General features: G+C 38.1%; 1 protein-coding gene across 2 annotated transcripts in view; it reads right to left on the bottom strand.

Annotated features, from left to right (window-relative positions):
• TRAPPC9 (trafficking protein particle complex subunit 9) overlaps positions 1–20599 on the bottom strand; it is a 449801-nt gene that overhangs the window by 230747 nt on the left and 198455 nt on the right. For both annotated transcript variants that reach the window (XM_054295480.1, XM_054295472.1), the window contains exons 20-21: positions 15284–15437; positions 6508–6598 (exon numbers count right to left, since the gene is read on the bottom strand). In XM_054295480.1, coding sequence (XP_054151455.1) covers positions 6508–6598; positions 15284–15437 — 245 coding nt within the window. The remainder of the gene's footprint in view (positions 1–6507; positions 6599–15283; positions 15438–20599) is intronic.

Here is a 20599-nt window from a genome sequence, read left to right as displayed (position 1 = left end):
TTAAAAAAAAAAATGCATCTCAGAGATACTGCAACTCAGAGCAAGCAGACTGTAGATCTTCTAAATAGTGAACACAACTCACTCACCAGATTTTCTCAACTTTGCAGAATTGATGAAATTTCATTCAGTGTAATATCTTTATAGGATAAAGCTGCTAATAGTCTTCATTCCCAGATCACCTCTGAAACTACATTTTCTTGTTCTGGTTTGACTTGAGCTCTTCTGGTAAGAAGTTTCATTGGAGCTTTGGACAAATGTCACATACACCTTTCCTCACAGCTGAATTACTCCGGTGGCTCAGAGTAACACCCAATTAAATAATTTCCAACCACTTCAGACAGCTGAATTTGTAGCAGATTTCTGTGTTATTTCTTTCAGAACAGATAAACACCTTTTTTAGACTACATTTCATCCATTTCATTAATGGCATTTGGTTTTTGAGATTACTGAAATATTGTAGAAATACAGAGGGAGACTTTTGGCCAAGACCTGCAGTGACAAGATGAGGGAATAGGGTTTCAAACTGAAGATGGCAGGTTTAGATTGGACTTAAGCAAACAATTCTTTACAATGAGGGTGGTGAGACAGTGGAACAGGTTGCCCAGGATATCTGTGGATGATGCTGGACCAGTAATTAGACTTCTCCAGTATTTATTACCCCATTTTCCCTCCCAGTCTTCTTATTGCTTTGTTAGAAGTTCTGGACCTGAAGCTCCAGGTGTCAGTCCCTTCAGAAATCTGCTATGAAGTAACCACTGGCACTCACACAAACTCTCTCAGGCCATTCCATAAGAGGTTTTGTTGATTTATTTTCACTTCAGGGTGCTCTCTTTATTCTTAGCATCTTTCCTTTGAAATCACTACTGATCTGGTTATATCTGAAACCTTCTCTGTGTGAGTTTTTCTTTTCAGTTTTGAGTAACCAAAGCTTGGGTAGGAATCAGAAACAACAGCTGCTTCAAAACACATCATACAACAGTGTGTTTTGACATGAGAGACCATTATTCCTGTGCCAGATGCCCCAGTTTCATCAAGTTAGTCCATTTTTCTGAGTACTACCCCAGTCCCTCAACACTTCCCAGGAACTAAAGCATGTTGCTTGCTTGACATTGCCAAAATATCCCCCAAAACAGCCTGCACACAAGCTGCTAAGATATGGAAGTGTTCCCACCTCTCTTGGATCTTAAAAATAAAAATGAAAAACCTGAAGATTTTTCTAAATGGATGAGAAAGGTCGGTTACCTTGCAAAATCCATTTATCACCAGACTGTTTCTCAGTTTTGGTCGTCCTGTGAATCAGACTGTGATTTTCTACCTTACTCTTGAGATTTCCTGGCTAATGCTCTTGGGTTCATCTTTCCAATGATGACAATGGCCAGACTACTGAAATGCTAAAATAGAAATTATTGTAAAATATTTTAGTTTGGTGAACCAACACAGTAACATTCACCTTTTTTTTCAAGTGCAGGCCCTTATATACCCTGCTGATTTCTTTGCATTTCCAAGCCTGTATCTATATAATATAAATTATCCTGCCTAGGACCTAGGAGGGGTTTGTTTATTAAAAGAGAAAGCAAAACTACTTCCTTACAGCTCCCCATCAAGTTCAGTCTTTGAAAACAGCTTTGGAATTTCAAATATGGAGCAGCAACATTGTAGGACTGCCCTGGCTAAAACCAGACTCTGAATAAGGTCTTGTGTGCAGAGATCTGGAGCATTTTAACTAAGCCCATGGGGACAAGATTGTCCAGGGGACAATCAAAACACAGCTTAGAGGTGCATCATTTACTCACTGGTAGACACTACAAAATATTTTCCTGTGTATTTGGGATGCAGTGATCTCACACTGCTGAAATCCCTTAATCACATGAATTATGGAAAGAAAGATTTAATTATTGTCTAGGGTCAGGCTGGAAACTACAAAATAAAATTGGTGTGCAGCTTCAGTAATTAATGTTAATATCCACAAAACATAAAGCTGTGAAAACTGATTATGATTTGGTGCTCTCTAAAACATACAGTTAATTATTAAGATAATTTATTTTTAAAGTAATGCTTCCATAAGATGCTTTGTGAAACTTTACCAGACTGAACTTCCAAACAAGCTGTCATGAACCATATGTTCATGAAACATTTCAAAAGACTTTAAAATCAACATCTTCTATTGATTCCAGCTACCTCTAAGGAACAATTTAACACCATCTTCACTTCTGAGTTTTTTAGTTTTCTGTAGGTACAATACTTTTACATGCTGCAGTAGGCACAGAATTTATTGTAGGCCCATAACAAGGAGTGCAGCACTTTCTGCCAATAAGTAAATAATCCAGACTTTGTCTACTGCCCATCCCTTTTCTTATTTATGGCCTGAGCAGCATCCAGCAGCAGTGATTTCAGTTCTCCTGTAATCACATACTAGGAAATAAAATGCACTGCATTGTGCAAAGGCATCCAAGTACACTTAAACACTAAAACTGTACTGAAATTCACATTTTTTTAATGAAGAAGGGAAGAATAAATGAAATGAATGAATGAAATAAGAGAGTGAATGGAAGCAAAATCTATTTCTGGACTTTTTCCATGGTGAAGCTTGACAAATGCATGTTTCTTGGAACACTGCTGTTAGTAATATTAGAGTTCATGTATGATCATTGATTCTCAGTTATTCAGTTAGTTGCTAGGGAGAAAGAAAAGCATTTGTTTGATATATTAAAACCTCGAGCACTTTTCAGTGTCTACAGTTCTAAATTCCTAAACCAATTTTCTCCAATAAATCTTCCCTCTTATACTCATGAGGGTCATCAGGCAAAGAGTCCTATACCTGGTGCTGGCAGGCATTGAAGGAAGTTAAATTTATTTCACTTTATGCAGGAGAACTCAAGATAAGTTTCTGTTGTGAAAACTGTTTACAGCACTCTCAAAGTGTCAGGAGCTTCTTGTTTCAGAGGAACTTCTCACTGAATGCAGGAATATCCCAAGCCCAGCCTGCTCCAGGGTCAATCAGGAGCCAATTTCAAACTCAGTTCAAGTTCAAACTCTATTTCAAGTTCAATGGAATCTGGTGCACACATTTGTACCCAAGATAATTTTGCTATGGAAATCAGCAGAGCACCATCAAAACTGAGAAGTTTTCTCTCCTGGGATTTTGCTTCCTTGCAAAGTCAGAGGCATAAATCAAGTAAAGATTGAAAAAGCCCTGCCCAGGCAGCAGACACAGATGAGTCCATCAGATCATTTCCAGCCCCAGCACAGCACTGGGGAGGCTTTTGAGGAGGTTTGGGTCTCCTCATTACACTCTGCAGGCTCTGTTTCCTTGATTTGATGGAATTAATGTATTCACCTCAAAACCACATCTATGCCTGCCTTTGGTTTGGTGCCCAGCTGTAAAAAGAAAATATGTCATAAATTTTAGAGAACATTGAAGCTGCTGGTGTTGAGCAAGATGATGCTTTTCAATTACATGTGATTTACTCACCTGCCTCACAGACAACTTCATTTTACTGAGATCTCCTAAATCTTACAATCAATTCTAACAACACATTAAAAACTCTCACTCCATCCTTCCAAGTATTTTCTTGTCTTATGATTCCTCATGTTTTAAATACTTTTCCCTTCCCCATTCATTAAATTATAAAACAAACTCGTCACTACTTTTTCCCCCTCTCTATGACAAATTTCAAAGGTAACTTCTTACTCTCAGACCAAAATTTCAGTGTCACCGACTTTTGATTCTACTCTTTGCCTTCAATTTAATGAAAAAAGGACAGGATTGTCAAATTTAAATGAAAAATTATTTCAATATGCTTTCATAATTCCAGAGATGTAATATTAACTCTTATATGAATTAAATATGCCAATTTTAAAAGGAGTGTTGGAGTACAGCTTCTACAAATTTGAATAAGAGCCAGTCATTTTTTTAATCAAAACCATGTTAAATATTCATTCATGTTTCACTGTGAGCACTTATAATAAAGTAAACCCTTCAATGTGACCAGCACTGTAGCAAACTCCTTGAATAATCATAGAATCAATTTTATTACATGAAACTGAGCCAAATTTTCAGCCACTTTATGCAGAGGCTATGTCACAATGATGGCTAGTAGTAAAGAGTTCATATTAAAACACAAGTTATTGTCAACATACACAAAAACTAAACTCAAAGCAAAGCCAGGTTGTAAATACAAACAGTGTAATGATTAAAAGAAAAAAAAAATCCAGCTGATGCTACAATATTACAGTTTAAACTGTAATATTTATTTTAAACTCTTAACATGTTTCCATGTAGAATGGAATAGGAAATGCATTCTGGCACTGAAGGAGAATTTAAGTCCAAAAGAGAGAGCGTGACATTTCCTAAGTGCCTGTACAAGGCACACACCTCCCCTGGCTGTCCAAACATTTCAACAGCTCCTCATTACTCCCACCCACCAATCAATAATAACAATCTCTTAATTCCTCCTGCATCCCACACATTATTAAGGAAAAAATCCTCCTGTATTGCCATGGTATAGAGTCTGGAGGAAGTGCAGGAGCTGCAGGTAGGGTTACCTGCCTACAGCTCTACCAAAGATTTAACTGCTGAATATTCCAAATTATGGTGAACTAAAAGAAGCTAAAATATCTCCATCATCTTTAATTTTGATTTTTTGCTTTTGTTTCTAAGTAAAATCAGCCATTTAACCAAAATGTCCTTTTCAATAATCTCAGCAGTAAACTACAGCTTCCACATGGACATACTTTGTGTGTTATACAAAATAGATAGTATTCATTAGCAGTTTGGGACTGGGAAAAATCAAACAAAGAAAGTTAAGTAGACTTCTGCAGAATTGAACTGTCCACTAGGAGATGTAATATAAAAGTGGTAGCAAACCAAGGACTCAATATCCCATAGGATCTCCCTTTCCCTGCTTTGCTCAGTGTAGAAAATTAAAATGTACAACACCATCAGTCAACAGGCTGTGCTTCAAAAGATTTTGCAGCTATGAAGCAGAGAATATCACAGAGTTTTGGCTGAAAACTCAAGTAACTGGGACTCTTTAAGTGAATTAATCAGCAGCATGAGAAATAACCAACCCCACAGGAGATTTTGTTGTAAACCAGTGCTATGTTCATGGTTTTCAACCAGTGCATCAAAGATCACTATTCAGGCAGGAATGCCAGGCACAATTCTATGATTCAAAAAGCCTCTTTTCCTAAGAAAACAGTGGAATTTAGCATAAAGATAATTAAAAGGCACAAACCAAGGGTACAGGGAAAGAAGAAAAACACGTTTTTCATCCTTAAGCTGATGGCTTATGCAGAAGTGCCAAAGGAAGGTTTTCCACCACAGAGCCCAGGTTACAAACCTGCTGATGGTCAAAGCCACTCTGCAGAGCCCAGAAGTGACCACTGAGCTCAGAACACACAAATCACTGACACAAACTCACTGGTTTTACTGGTCCAGGGCATTCATGGCCAAATCCCATCAATCATACTGAAAATGTTGCCAAATCTTTGTATCCCCTGAAGAACTGAGGCCAGGTAAGCTTAATTTCATAGGTAGCTGATTATGACTAAAATTGGACATAGTTACAACAAAATACTTTAAATCATTTTTAATCTTATTTATACACAAAGTGCTCACAGGTTTTAACATATGAGTTGAGGGTGGCCAACACACTTGAAAAAGACCAAAGAATTAAAAGAGTGCACAAATAATGGAGTTTGGGGTCATTCCAATTTTAATAATTAACACAGGAAATAGTGATGGATCATTGCTCCTTAAAGTTGCTCCTCACTAGGTCATCAAAGTATTAAAATATGGAGCAGAGAGTTAAATTTGTGTTAAAAGCAAAAGCTTTGGCAACAATTTGCTGATGATCTGGGGACTTGACCTGAAACTTGCAACTCACATGGAAATGTTGGGAATGAAACATCTCATGTTCCAAAGCCTCTGAACAAGCTTTGTTGAGAACCTCAGACAGAAGTTGCATTATTATGACTCTTCAAAATTAAATTAATTCAGTTTTTCATTGTGGGAACATCATTCTAAATGGAAAATTAGGACAAGTAATTCTTCTGTGCTACCCAGAGTAAAAACATTTTCTGCACCTCAAAAGTTAGTAATGCAATTGTCTGGACCTTAATAAGAAATATATCACAAGGACATTACCATTCATATGAAAAAAAATCAGAGAAATTACTTTAAAAACACACACTGTAAGAAAAAGGGGAAGTTTAAGTAGCAGCCACCTCTCATACAAGACAACTAGAACTGAAAATTACAGGAAAAAGTGCACAGTCAGGTTTCCTGTTTACTACCAACCAACAGTGGTACTTAAAATAAAACAGATATCAATTCTGCATTTATCTTCAGCTAACTAAAACACGTAAAGGAAAATAAAATTCCTATCAAATTCTTTGCTATCACAGATTGTCAGTAAATGAAAACATTATCATTCTCATGCTGCTGAAAATTACAAGCCAGTAGATTCTTTATAAAAGATCATCAATAAATTTGTCAGCACTCACCCCACTGGAGAGGAGCCAACTGCAGATTCTCCAGGACCAGCTGATTCAGAACCCCCTCCACACTTGCCTCCCCTTCACGCTTCAAGGAAGGGTAAGGTGGAATTAAGGAAAATTTTATTCCAGAGAGGAAAAGGGCATGGGATATGCACAACTTTTATTATTGCAAATCAAAACTGCAATCTACAGATTCATTAATATGGTTTATTAACCCATCAATTGACCGACAGTAAAAGTAGAGCAGTTGATATCTGCTGAAAATTAAAATTTAATTCCACTGAGGATGGTTAAAGCAAAGGTAAAATATACTTGAACCATAATAAAACACGAGGGTAGAAAAGCCTGGGAGCTGCAAAAATGCAAAATCTTCAAGTATGTGGTGCAGGATGAGAATTCAGAAGGATAAATCAGGAACAATCTGAAAACAAAGAGGTTAAAATTTGATGGGGCAATAGAAAACAGAACAAAATTTAACAGGGCAACAGAAAACAGAACAAATGTCTGCTAGGACAGCCCTGACTGCAGACTTGGTGCCAGTTCCATGGGATGTTGGACAGTGACAGTGCCATTACTGAGGGCAAACATCACACCAGAACCATGGGCACAGAACCTCCAAGCTTCCCTTTCCACCCTGCATGAGCTCAGGAACAGGCCCAGATTGAAAAGAGAACAAATTAGGAAATTGTTCTTACTCTAAAGACAGCAGAACACTGAAATAAACTGTTGTGGACAGAAGAATCTCTTTTAAAAGGGCTTCAAAACAGGTTACACAAGTGCTAAAATAAAATAAAAGACAATATCCAATGTCATGCAAAGCCAGCATTATCCACTTAAACAAATTAATAATAATTTTGTGAGATGAGTCAATCAAGATAACATTTATTTGTAACAGGAAGAGTGCTGGATTTCTTTTTTCTAATTCCCTGACTGCAGAAAGGCACTGGATTCACAAGGCTTGGAAGCACACACAGATGTCAGCACCATCTTGTATCCAGGCATGTGTCCCACCATAATTAGGAATAAGCTCCTGGTGAGATTCATCAAGATTTCAACCAACTACTCCAAAAGTACTGGAACTCTGGTCCTCAAAAATATATCAAAAAATAAAAGAATACCTGAGCTTTTATGAACAGCTTCTCAATGTGATCAGTCTCTTTTCTGTAAACCCTGGAGATGGACACACAGCATCTGACTGCTGAAATACAGATTCACCTGTGGCAGTTAAAAGAAAATTAACAAGCACTGCAAATAACTAATTTCTACCACAGGACATATTCTTGCAGGGTCTCCAGGAGATTTAAAGTCTTGAAAGCTCAGAACAAGCACAAATCTAACAGTGATTGAGACTCAAGAGCTCAGAGATGACAGAAGTGGAAAATCAATACCAAGTACAAGATTCTTGCCATTATTTTTTTTAAAATATTCTCATTATGCCCTGAAAAATGTCATAAACAGCACCTCATTTTTTTCTCCTAAAGAGACACAAATAAAGAATTCACAAACCCCAAAGAGTCTGGAAGCTGTAAACAGCATTAAAGAAAAGCATCTATTTGGAAAACTGAAGGCAGCAGAGTATCACCTTAGAATAGTGCGGCTGCTGAAAATTGAGACTCAGAACACCAGCACAACTAAATAATTTCCATAAAACACACTAGAGGGTAGAGAATAATTTGAATTACTTCACAGATACAACAGATAAATAATTCTGTTATCACATCTTTAATCTAAGGACTGTAAGTGAGAGAAAACACTAATAAAAAGGCAGTATTTAAAAGATGCTTTAAAACAGAGTGCCTGCCATTAACTGTAACATTAAACTAACTTTAATGTAATTTACTTACAACAGACTCACAGTGGTGCCTGGAATATCACAAATTTTCACTGTTTAGAGCTTCATGGGAAGCTTAGTGCCTGAACTAACACTATAAAATTATAATAAAACGGGTGATTCTCCCTTCTTTATCGTTGGTAAATGCTACCAAAGCAGATCCATGTATTCAGAGGTAGAATATTCCTCCTGGAACACAAAACCACAGGAGGCACATCTGGAGTGCTGTGTCCATTCAGGGCTCCTCAGGACAGCAGAGATGTGGAGCTCCTGGAGCAGGACAAGAAAATGAAAGGACTGGAGCATCTCTCTTGCAGGGAAAGGCTGAGGGAGCTGGGGCTGTTCAGCCTCGAGATGACTGAGAAGGGGCCTCATCCCTGTCAGTGTCTGCAGGGAGGGCTCAGAGCAGGGACCAGGCTCTGCTCGGGTGCCCAGCAATGGGACAAGAGGAACGGGCAGGAACTGATCCCAGGAAGTTCCACCTGGACACCAGGAATAATTTCTTCCCTGTGCAGTGACCAGATTGTCCAGAGAGGGTGTGGGGTCTCCCTCACTGGAGATATTCCAGCACTGTCTGCACACAATCCTGTGCCTGTGCTCTGGGATGGCCCTGCTGGAGCAGGGAGGTGGCACCAAGTGACCCCACTGTGGTCCCTTCCAGCCTGAACCATTCTCCGATACTATTGGAAGTTTTCTGGTCACACATTTCAGAAAAGAAGTTAGAAATCAAACTGAATGGCTCTTTGCAAAAGCTAAAAAAAGCTTTTAAAAACCCCAAAAAACAAACCCCAAACAAACAAAAAAAGAAGAGCGGGCAACAAAAACAACAATAAAACAACAAAACCAACAAAAAAACCCAGAAAGACCCACAAACTGATTAACAGAGAAAAAAAAGTATGTACTAACCCAAAAGTAGTTTAAGCTTTCACAGCCCAAATTTCCAGATAAATAAATTTCCTTATTCCGTCACAAGCACCGAGCTCATTTTTAGCACACTGCTTATTGTCATCTAGTGGCAAAATGAATCCTATAGACAAGAAATAGCTCAGTGACTATTTTTGTAGATTAATCTGGTTCAGAGTCTTATTTGTTTATTTTTCAAAAAAATTGATTTATGTTATGTTACGTTATGTTATGTTGTTAATATTATTTTTTAGATACATGGGCATGGATTGTAGAATTCATGAGAAATTTTCAGCTTTCACAATTCTATGTGAAAGAAAAATGCAGCATTTAAATGGTTAGGCCATGCACAGATTATTTGACTCATGAAATAAATTGGATTTGTCTAATGAGATCACTGAATGAAGCAGCAGAAAGGAGACTGGTGGCAAAGGAGAGAAAGGTGAGGTTGCGATGCAACCAAAGAAGTGGACTTAAAACAGGAAGGAATAAACACATAAAGGAATTATGTGTTCACATGGACCTACAGAGGGACCTGGATCATGGAATTCCATCTCACTGATCTGTCTCCTAACTGTACTGTCAGGCAATCACACAAAATTTCTCATTATAGGACAAATACAAAACTGAAAACTGCAACAAACTCCTTACCTTGGAGATGAAAAGCAACCAAAATATGCAATAAGAAAATATAAAAGGAACAAGGGAGAAGAGATTAACTCCAGAGTTTGCCTAAGACAAAGCCTTTAGAAGTCAATGAAAGCAAAGGAGTTGAACGGGGTTGCCAAGATACCCTTTTATTCTTAGCTCAAAGTCAAAGCTGATAAAAGGCACAAGTGTAAGATCCAGGATTTAAAATTCATTGAAAAAGACTGCCCAGATAAACACGAGTACAGGCTGCCAAGGTGAAGTCTGACCTTGCAGAATTTATCTACTTAACCAAATCTCCACACATTTTGCTGAGGTCTCACTGCCATCATAAAACTGCTCCTCTCTTGGAGCCACACTGCTGACCCAGGCCTCCTTTCCTAAAGTTAAATCTTTGTTATTAAGAACACAGGAATCTGCCAGGATTAAAAAAGTGACTTCCAGCTTCCAGCACAACAGCTCATAATCAACAGCTCAAGATATTTTCATCTGCACAATCAAATCAGCCCCAGTGGGGGCCTCAGAGCGAACAAACACACAACCACCAGATGCTGTTTAAAAAAAAAAACAAACCAAAACAAACCTAAAAACCTAATTTTTCACAGTTGACACCCTTATTTCACGTTTCTGTGGCAACAGACTGAGTATGATATAAACTGTTTCATACCAAAAACCTAAATGACATTCAAATGAAGCAGTTATTTCCCCAGGGAAAACTTTGGTCTTTTACACTCTCTGCATTGCCTCATATGTAGCTGGATACTCACAACTGGAACACAGTCTGTTACCTAAAACCTACTGCTTAAAAAGACAATTGGTTTTAAAAAATGGCTCCTATCTGGAAGTTACTCATGCTTTTTCTCCCTGCAGCACTCCACATCTTTCATCCTAAAAGAAATTATTTTCGATACATTTGTCCTTTGCAAATAAATGCAGGTGGGAGAATGCACATAATCATAAAAAATAGCAAATGTTCCTAAATAAGAATTATACTAATTAAAAATAAATCTGCATGAATTGCACATTTTACTGACAGAAGTTGCCTTATTCATATTTTAAGCTTTCTGCTTGATTATTATTATAGAATTTTAATATTAGAACTAATTATAAGCAGTTATTTAGGGTCTTAAATAATAGTTATTTTTGCAAACAATAAGAAGCAGCATAGAAATTTAAAGAAACCTTTACCGATGCACAGAAGTTCCACAAGATGTAATACTGTCATAGCTGATGATTCATATTTATGATCAAGATAAAGTCATGAAAAGTGGAATTGACAGAGAAAAGTGATTTTCAATAAGAGTTATCAGTAATTTGCTGTGAAGCAAATGAGATGACTCAAGGTTCTGTCTGATAGATAATAATTTCAAAATCCTGATTGGCTGCTTCCATGATGAAATACAAAAACATTCATAATTTTCATGTATTTGGAAAAGATGGCAGTGTTCACAAACCTAATAAATGAGTGGAATTTATGAAATCATTGAGATGAAATGACAAAAAGTTCCAAGTATCACTCTAGAAGAAATCAACAAATCTATAAATGAAAGTTGGGAATAATAATTCAGTTATGCTGGACTACATGCAAAAAAAAAATCAGTCAGACAATAGAATTAAAGAATAGTTCTCAGAGAAAACATCACCTCTGAAACCTGGAAGGTCCAATTTTATTCTGTGAGAAATCTCACCTGCAGTATTGCCTCCAGCTTTGGATCCCACATAGAAAATGTGCTTTGAAAGAAATTTTGGCAATTAGGTTTAAATATGGGAAACAAACTGAGGAAGGGGCACAAAATACAATTCCAAAAATGTAAGGGAACATTGCAAATAGGACAGACTTCCTATACATCACAGATATTAAGGCTGAAGTAAGAAAAAAAAAGTCTAACTATTACAAAAGTTAAATATGAAACATGATTTTTAAGGTGGCACTGGAAGTCTGTCTCACTTTTTGAAAGGCTGTTAGGGCCAGGTTTAGAATATTTTCAAGAAAATGACCCCAAAATGTTATAGTCTCATTTCACTGAAATAGCAATTCCTTCACAGTACATTAGAAAATTTCTCTGGCTGCAATCAGACCTGGGGAGAGCAGAAGATGGATGAAGGAAAGAGTTTACTTTTCAGAAGTCATTCTCTGACCCAGCCCTCTGCCCAGCTGCACAAATCACAGAATAATTTATATTGAAAGGCAATTCCAGTCACTGTCCAGCCCTGTGCTCAAAGCATGGAAAATACTGAAATTGCACCAGGCTGTTCAATGCATTGTCCAGAATTTTTTAACATCTTCAAAGACAGCAATTTACAGCACTTTTGGACAACCTGTTCCAGTATCTGAGCACCCTTATTGTGAAAAGGAATTTTCCTACTACCTAACTGGAATTTAGCAGTCTCCTCATGACACACCTTGCTCCAAGGGTCAGGTGAACTTTGTTGATTGCTGAAACTCCCAGGCTTTGAGGAGGCTGCTCCTGGAAATTTCACTGGGAACAGATCCAGCATCCATTCCAACCCTGCCTTCCCCAAATTCTCCTCTGCTCAATTCCAGAGTCATTATCCTGCCATGTGCCTTCCTCACATCCATCAGGATATTGAGCTCCATCCTCTCAGGACAGATGCAGCCAGACTTCAAACACTCCAGCTGGATCATTTGTTCTGGGAGCATATCCCCACAGCACCTACCAAATGAAACCATCCAACACCTGTACACAAAAACTGCCCTGAAAGTATTTCAGAAATAAGTTCACCTACAACTAGAAGACTTCTTCCAGTCCTTAAAGAAAAGCTCATCCAGCTTTGCCTCTTGTTTGGGTGGTCTGTAATAAATACACACCACCTCACTCTGTTGGACAACTCTGTCCTTGGTCCAAAAGCTTTCAATTGTCTCATCCCTCCTTTCCTAATAATTCCCTGTGCACACTCTAATTTCTCCTCCAGATGCTTTTGCAAGTCCTGGTATGAGCATCTGCCATGGGCCCTGGGTCACACCTCAGGGCAGATTCTGTGACATTAACTCACCTCAGCCCAGCCCCTTCCCATGCCATGCACACAGTCAGGACAGAAAAGTTATCTGGGGAGCTCTGAGTTATCTGAGCAGTTGTTATCTGATCAGAAAAGTTATCTGGGGAGCTCTAAGTAGTTCAGAGACGATGGATAACAAAGGGATCACTTGGCTTTACCATTCAAGAGACCTGAAAAAATGCCTCCTCCAGTAGGAAATATCAGTAATTCTGCCCCTTTGTCATTTTGCAAATACTTTTCCTCTCTTGACCGCACTGAGGTTGACTCCTGAAGGAAGGCAAAGCTAATGCAGCTGAATTATCCATCCATTTCTCTGCCAGTCTGTCCATCAGTATAAACTCTCCTGACCTGTGTCCAATTACTCTGATGGGAGAAAAATATCTCAGAAACCAAGTTTCTTACACTTAGCAGAATGGAGAGTAGAATATTTTTTTTATTGACTGGTTCACATCTAAATATTGCTGCAAGAAATAAAAGGATGAAGCCAGAGATGTTCAGGTAGAACATAAGGAAGAATTTCTTTATGGAAAGGGTTGTCAAGCACTGGAGGGACGGCCCAAGGAGGTGGTGGGGTCACCATCCCTGGAGGTGCTCAAGAAAGGACTCAGTGTGGTGGCACTCAGTGCTGTGGTTTAGTTGGTGGTATTTGGTTCAAGTTTGGACTTGATGATTTTGGAAGTATTTTGAGGTCTTTTCCAACATTAATGATTCAACAATGCCATGGGAAAGACTAACTCTAGCTGGGACACGACACCTGGAAAAGAATATACACATTTCTTCAAGGATTTTCAAGCACATGTGAAACTTGTTGCCTTTCATTAATTAGATGAGTTTTAGTTCCTGGAACAGATAGAAAAATCATAACAAGTATTAAAAATACAGAAACTAATGGTTGCACTGAATTTAACACACAGAAGCCACACTGGTGTCTAAGGTACTGACCAAAACTGGGATCAAAACTGGGGTTAAATCCAGAGCACAGAATGGATGTAAACAGTATTGCCCAGCAACTGGAATGAGTGAGCATGAATTTTTACACCTTGACAAAATGATTACCACTGTGGACTCAATTCCAGTGTAAGAATTCATCTGTGCTATCACAGAATATTTACATCTTCCCATAACACAGACATTTTCTAAGTGAGTTCTGGTTAAATATTGACATTTTTTGCATAAAAGGAGCTCTCTGAAATGCTGCTTGGGGAGTCTGGACTGAACCAGGCATTAGGAATCTCATTTATGTCTCAAACCTTGCCTTTGACAAATCCTGATCTGATTTAATCATCACAGGATGGTTAAGGTTGGAAGGAACCACTGGAGGTCACCTTGTCCACCCCCTGTTCAAGCAGGGTCCCCAGAGCACAGGGCTTGAAAATCTCCAGGGAAGGAGAATCCAGAATCTCTCTGGGCAACCTGTGCCAGTGCTCAGCCACCCTCACAGTACAGAAGCTCTTCCTCACAATGATTAGTAATGAAACATCATTTCAGATCACTGGATTAAAGTATAATTAAAATTACAAACAGATCAAGCATGATTTGATTGCCATTCTTCTCTCATCTTCTGCCACCCCCTATCATGTGAATTCGAGGATGATCTGAGGGAAAAATATAAATCTCCAGGGAAGTGCTGAGTACCATCACATGGCTTGGGGGACTGTTTACTGTACAGAATGTTTCCTGAAGAAAATCATGAGAAAGTGTATTTTTGACAAGCCAAGCACAAGATTTTTTTATAGAAATCACGAAATTTATAGCAACACCATTGGTTTATTTTAACTCTAAACTGAATGCTATTTCTTATTAATAATCATAAGGCAATATTTTACTGCTTTTAGAATTATTGTGGGGATTTTATGCTTAGAATGACTAAGTCATCACACAAGTCCTGTCTAAGCCTTAAAAAGCTACCTAAGATTAGATACATTACTAAATCTATAGAGAGGACTTGGGAATAAATTATTCTAATATGTTCTAATTTACCCAAATTTAATTAAATATATGCAAACTCTCTAAATCCAGCTTCATTAATTTCTTCATGATTCAGTTACTCGATGTGGGGGAGAATAGAAAAATTTGACCCCATGAATCTACTACTCAGCAATCCTAACTACACTTCTTCAGTTCCCTAAAAGCTGGGAAAAACACACAGGATTTATGACATGCCCAGTGACTCAGAAAAAGCCATTACAGGATGACCCAAGCATTGCCTAAATAATATACAGCACAATTAACCTTAAACAGTCTATAATTATGATAAGCTTCACAGTTCTAATTACTTTTCTTTTCAGTAACACTGCCACGAAGTGAGTTGAATTATAATATAAAATGTATCAGAGGGCATCTATTTATATACTTTTAAAGCAAGTATTTATGAAAGGATATAATTTTCCAGCAAATATCCAGCTTGCTGTTAATCTCCAGGCCTCTTGCTTGTTGCCTTTCTTCTTCCAGCTGCTTTGCATTCGCCGACTGTGCTCCATCAGTTGGGGATTCTGGGAAGCTCTCAAAATTGAACTTGTCCACTTGGATAGCCATGCTGCAGCAAAGGCAAAGAAAGAAAAAAGCCAACAACATCATTCTTGCTGATATTAGTTCTGCAGAAACTGCAGAGCACTGAACACAGGCACTACAATATCAATATATTGGTTCCAGTGGCAGCCAGTCTGTACTTAATGACATAAAAATCATATAGTTTATGCTACTGAAAACAGAACTGTAAGCCTGTTGATGGTAAAAATGTTTTACAAATCATCAATCAACATCTTAATGACTTTGTGAGAGGTGCACAAGACATTTATTTTGCAGTTGCAAGCAGATGACCTCACTGTGGTTCTGCAGAGGTTCACCTGCCCCCACTCTTGGTAGGTGCTCAAGACTTGCTGGAAAAACAACAAGACTGGGCCAAAAGCTGAAGAATATTCTATTTAAAGTTGTTTTTTTAATACCAACCCATACAAAAGGGAAGCAGAATATTATATATGAAAGTGTCTCCTGAAGTGAACTGTAACACATTGGAGAGCCCATTGGTTTCACAAGGCAACTTCCTCACTTTTCCTGGCAGAAACTCCGAAAGGAAAGACAAAATAACCACAGAAGCAGGGCCTTAATGTGGCCCTGGGACACTTCTCTCCTGCCTTGTGCATCTTCATGAATTACAGACCATATTAATTTCAATATCACAGTAAAATTCATTGGTAGCAAATGGTTAAATAATTGCTTTATTAAATGTACGGTAAGGCAGAAAAGGTAATCAAATTAAATATAGTACACTATAATGCATACTAAATACTGATATGTTAAATTAGAATCACTAATCTAATAGAAAAGGGAATTTAGACCAGCTCACATCACATGAAATGCGGTTATGGAAGATCTAATATACTGTGCTGCCAAAACAGCTTTAATTTCCTGAATTGTCTGAAATAGAAAAATAATTAGGGAAGAATTAAAATATATTGCTCTTGAGATGACTTTGCACTTAAGGAGACCAAGCAACAGCTTTGAAAACCATTCAGGATGAAATGCAACTGCAAACTGAGAAGCTGGGAAGGGCATTTCACAAAACACAGCATTACTATTATCCTTTTATCTATTTCTCCATAAAAGAGGGAAACATATTCCATAAATATTGCCAAAAGGAAAACACCAGCAACAAATGTCAACAAGAAAGAGCTTTGAAATCTCCCCAGACCAGAAAATATTTTCTATAATTCTCATTAATTCAAAAGAATCTTGACCCCAAAAGAAAGTGGGTGAAAATAGATGGCAATTACAAGGAACTATCTAGAGCTCGTGAAGTTTGCAGTGGGAAGGTGAATTCAAACAAGCTTTATCAACACTGAGCAAAAACTCACATCTCAGGAGAAGCTTCTGAAGTTTCCCCTTCACCATTCTACTGGAAGGTGTCCATGCCCATGGAAGAGGGGTGGAACTAAATGTCCTTTAAGGTCCCTTCCAACCCAAAGCATTCCATGATGTTATGACAGAAAAAGTTCAAATACAGCACTCAGGCAAAGGTTTCTATAAGCTCCCACTTGTGCAGCCTGCACCTTTGCTGATACTCACATCCCAAAGGCAGAGGATTTAATCTGCTCCTCTCTAAGGGGGGTTTTGTTTTGGCTATTTTTAATGCAGCAAGAGATCATTAGAAGTTCTTCATTTACATGCAGAACCCATCAAGTGCTGGGCATATTCAAAAGCTAAAGATGAGTTATAAAAGTGGATCACAGTAACTGCCAGAATCAAGCCAGAAATAAAGACCATAATGAGAAACACCCAGATACAATCTGAAGAGTGGATTCTGAAAAAAAAAATTACCAGGCCTGAAACTATGACTAACAACATCAATTCTTACTGGCAGTGAAGTATGATTTGATTCTGCAGTGGCAGGATGGATTTCCTGGATTTTGCACAGGCAATGCACGGGGACAACAGAACTGGAATATTTTGAATTTCAGTCTTTGTTTCCGAGACCACTCCACCCCTCTGTGGCACATGAGCAGATGCAAACCCAGTACTTGATTTCTATGATATACACAATAATGCTGATATTCTCACAGAAATAGTTTCCTATGGCCATATTTTAACAAATTGCCTTTGCTTCTGGGCAGTCAGGAGTATTTAGAATCCATCTCTGAAGGGATCAGGAAAACAGCTCCCATGTAATTAATGTTAATCTTTTCTAAGTGATTGCTATCTGAGAAATATATTCCTGCCTAACAGTATTTAATATGCAACTGCAGCATTCAGATTGCATTCCTCTGTTGAAGGATCATTGCTGGCATTATGGTCAGTATAGTAATTTTTGTCTGGAAATTAAATATGCATGTAAGCACTCTGTACCCCAATAGCCTCCAATAAATCCACATCAGCTTTAGGAACACAGCCTAGACTGCTCTTAACTCTCCAATGTGCATTTCTGCTGGAAGTAACTTTTATTAAGCTCTGAGTTGTGGAAAACTTTAGTGAACAGGGCTCTCAGTACTCAGAGATTCTACTAAGTTTTCAAATCTTCTAACTATGTTTTTATTTATAATGTTTATACTGTATTTAGCACAGTAGCACCTCATGTCACATGAGAAGCTACAAAAACACCCCCAGTGACACACTTGCCAGCTAGAAAGTGAAGAGTCTAAGTAAAAGAGAATTACAGAGAGAAAAATATCCCACAAAACAGTACTATGAACACAGCCCTAGGTAGGATATATGAAAGCAATAAAGAGAGATAAAATAAAATGTTTCAAGACTATAATTCCTCTCAAAGCAAAGCACAACAGAATAAAATCCTTGCTCTTTTTCTTAAAGGTATCTGCCTTTTCTCATGTGTATTCTGCTTCCTCTTGTGCTAAAAATATTCATTTTAAGTTTTGTTTCTGCATTTTTTATCTGTAATGTTGCTTCAGTATTTTTTCCTCAGCCTATGGAACATGTAGTACATGGGAAAGCTTTGCACAAGAATCAAAACAAAATATAAATACCATAACCTAAATCAGTCATTCATCCTGAAAAATGTACCCCTACTCAAACTCAGCTTCTTCACTTTCTTTTTAAATACAAAGATTTCTCCCATCTCAAGAGATGCATTTCACCAGGGAAGTGTTAACAAGTGGACAAACAATTCCCAGAGCCAGCTGATGGAATGAGAAAATGGATAAGCAGGACAAAGATTTACAACCACCAGCTGAAAAAAGGATCTTTTTCAACTTTTAAGTGATCTCTAGATATCACATGGACCTCACCCTGAGGAAGGGGAGGGCAATGAAAGGCAGATTTTTGAACATCACCAACTTTGTCACTGGGCTGAGCGTCAGAAAAATGAGACTGAAATGTGTTTTAGCCAAAGAAATAATTCTCTGCTGTCTTCTGCAGTTACTTTGCGACTTGTTTCCTGTCAAGAGTTCTCTGCACCTCTCCCCAAATTTGTCCTTGCCTATTGTGATACACAAGAATCTATGGATCTATAAAGAAAAGGGTAAAAATAGACAATTCAGTCTGAAACAGGCATTCAATTTGTTGCAAACAGCCAGGATAATGACAGCTCACATTGTGCAAGGGCACCTGTTCCTTGCCCTTCACAGTAATTACATATCAGGGAAAACAGAGAAGATCTTACAACTCAAAAGTTCAGAAATAAACTTGTTACAGGAAAAGGGACTAGAATTCCATTTTAACTTTGCCTCATGGAGAGCTATCCAAATTTCTTACTAGATGAGTTTTCAATAAGTGATGAGATATTTGTATAAAAACACTGCATTATGCAAAAAAAAAAAAATAATAAATACCCATTCCTGCAAATGCAAAACAGGTTTTGTTTCTCTCTGGCCAAACTTGTCTAGGCAGGAGGAAAGAATAAAGCAACAACAGTTTTCATGAATAATGAAACAACCATGTTTTGAAACGACTGGGTTTTGTCACGAAAGCAGCCCAAGCCTTTGTGACAGCTCCTCAGACAACTGAGCATCGATACAGGGATGCAAATTATTCAAATAGAAATGAAAAGGATGGGGAGGAGAAGGTCAGCTCATTGGCAATGCTGATGATGTGTCTGCACGGTCTCATCTCACGTCATCTGTCAGGATGGCTTACAGGGAAACAAGTGACAAACCTCCTGATGGCACAGCCAACATCTCAATGACAGTCACCTAAAGTCCCATTAAAGTTGCAGTGCAGAGCTGCTAAAGGCACTGGACAGCTCATTTCACCTCTTCTCAGAAAAAGAGCTGCAACTTTACTGGAAATCTTACCCTTCCCTGACAACAAAACACTCAGCAGAAAGGATTTGCAGGGAGAAAAACAAATTCCTGCAAATGACATCAGGACTGCTCCCGAGCCAGTGGCTCCCAAATCCCCCTTTCTCAAAGCAGTGCCACCTAAAACCAAGCAGCACTGACAGCTTCACAGAAATGGCAACTGGAAATAAAAAATCATAGGTGAAAAACTGAGGAAGGAGCATCACTGGGCATGCTGCAAACTCCTCCCACCCACCAGTGATGCACCTCAGATCTTTCCATGTCCTCCTCTGAATCTATAAAGTGAAATTAATTATGGGATACTCTCCAAATAAAACGAGGTTAGGAGCAGGCATGGTATTAAAAGAAAAGCAGCAATCTGGTCAACATAAGTAGATTTCATCTTTCATTAAGTAAATAAAACACTGCTGCTTAGCTTGGGAGAATAGAATATAGAGATAGTCCTTATTTAATTATGCTTAGGAAAAAAACAATATAACAGGAACCCAAAAACTCTTCCTCATGGCTAACTACCTATTTAAATACTATCATCCACAGAGGAGTTTGAAAGCTGCTTCTAAAATGAAGCTGACAGAAGGCAGTTGGAGACTTTATTCAATATTATGTTTCCTGTTCATCCTCCTTTCTTATATAAAGTAGATAGTAGGGAACACTATGCCAGACCATGTTACTGCCACTTATGCAGAATGCTCATGTGCATGAAGAGTGCCTGTACACTCAATGATTGTAAATTTCAGGAAAACTTGAAGTGATGATGATAGTCTTGTTCTCACATTCAAGAGGGGAAAAAAATGCATAATCCAAGTTTCCTTTTAAAATTTTGCCTGATTCTCTCATTGTGTAATCTCACTTGTAATGTATAACCTGCTGTTTCAGGTGCACATAATTCCACCCTAAATACAAGTTCTGCAGTTGATACCAAAGTGGATGGGATGCCCCAGTACAGAAT

The sequence above is a fragment of the Melozone crissalis genome, unplaced genomic scaffold (genome assembly GCF_028551555.1).
Source record: "Melozone crissalis strain CALT ecotype California unplaced genomic scaffold, PUWL_Pcris_2 ptg000002l_1, whole genome shotgun sequence".
In the NCBI taxonomy this organism is placed as follows: Eukaryota; Metazoa; Chordata; class Aves; order Passeriformes; family Passerellidae; genus Melozone; species Melozone crissalis.
The sequence above is the reverse complement of the archived record's forward strand: the minus strand, read 5'-3'. Positions and strand labels throughout refer to the sequence as shown.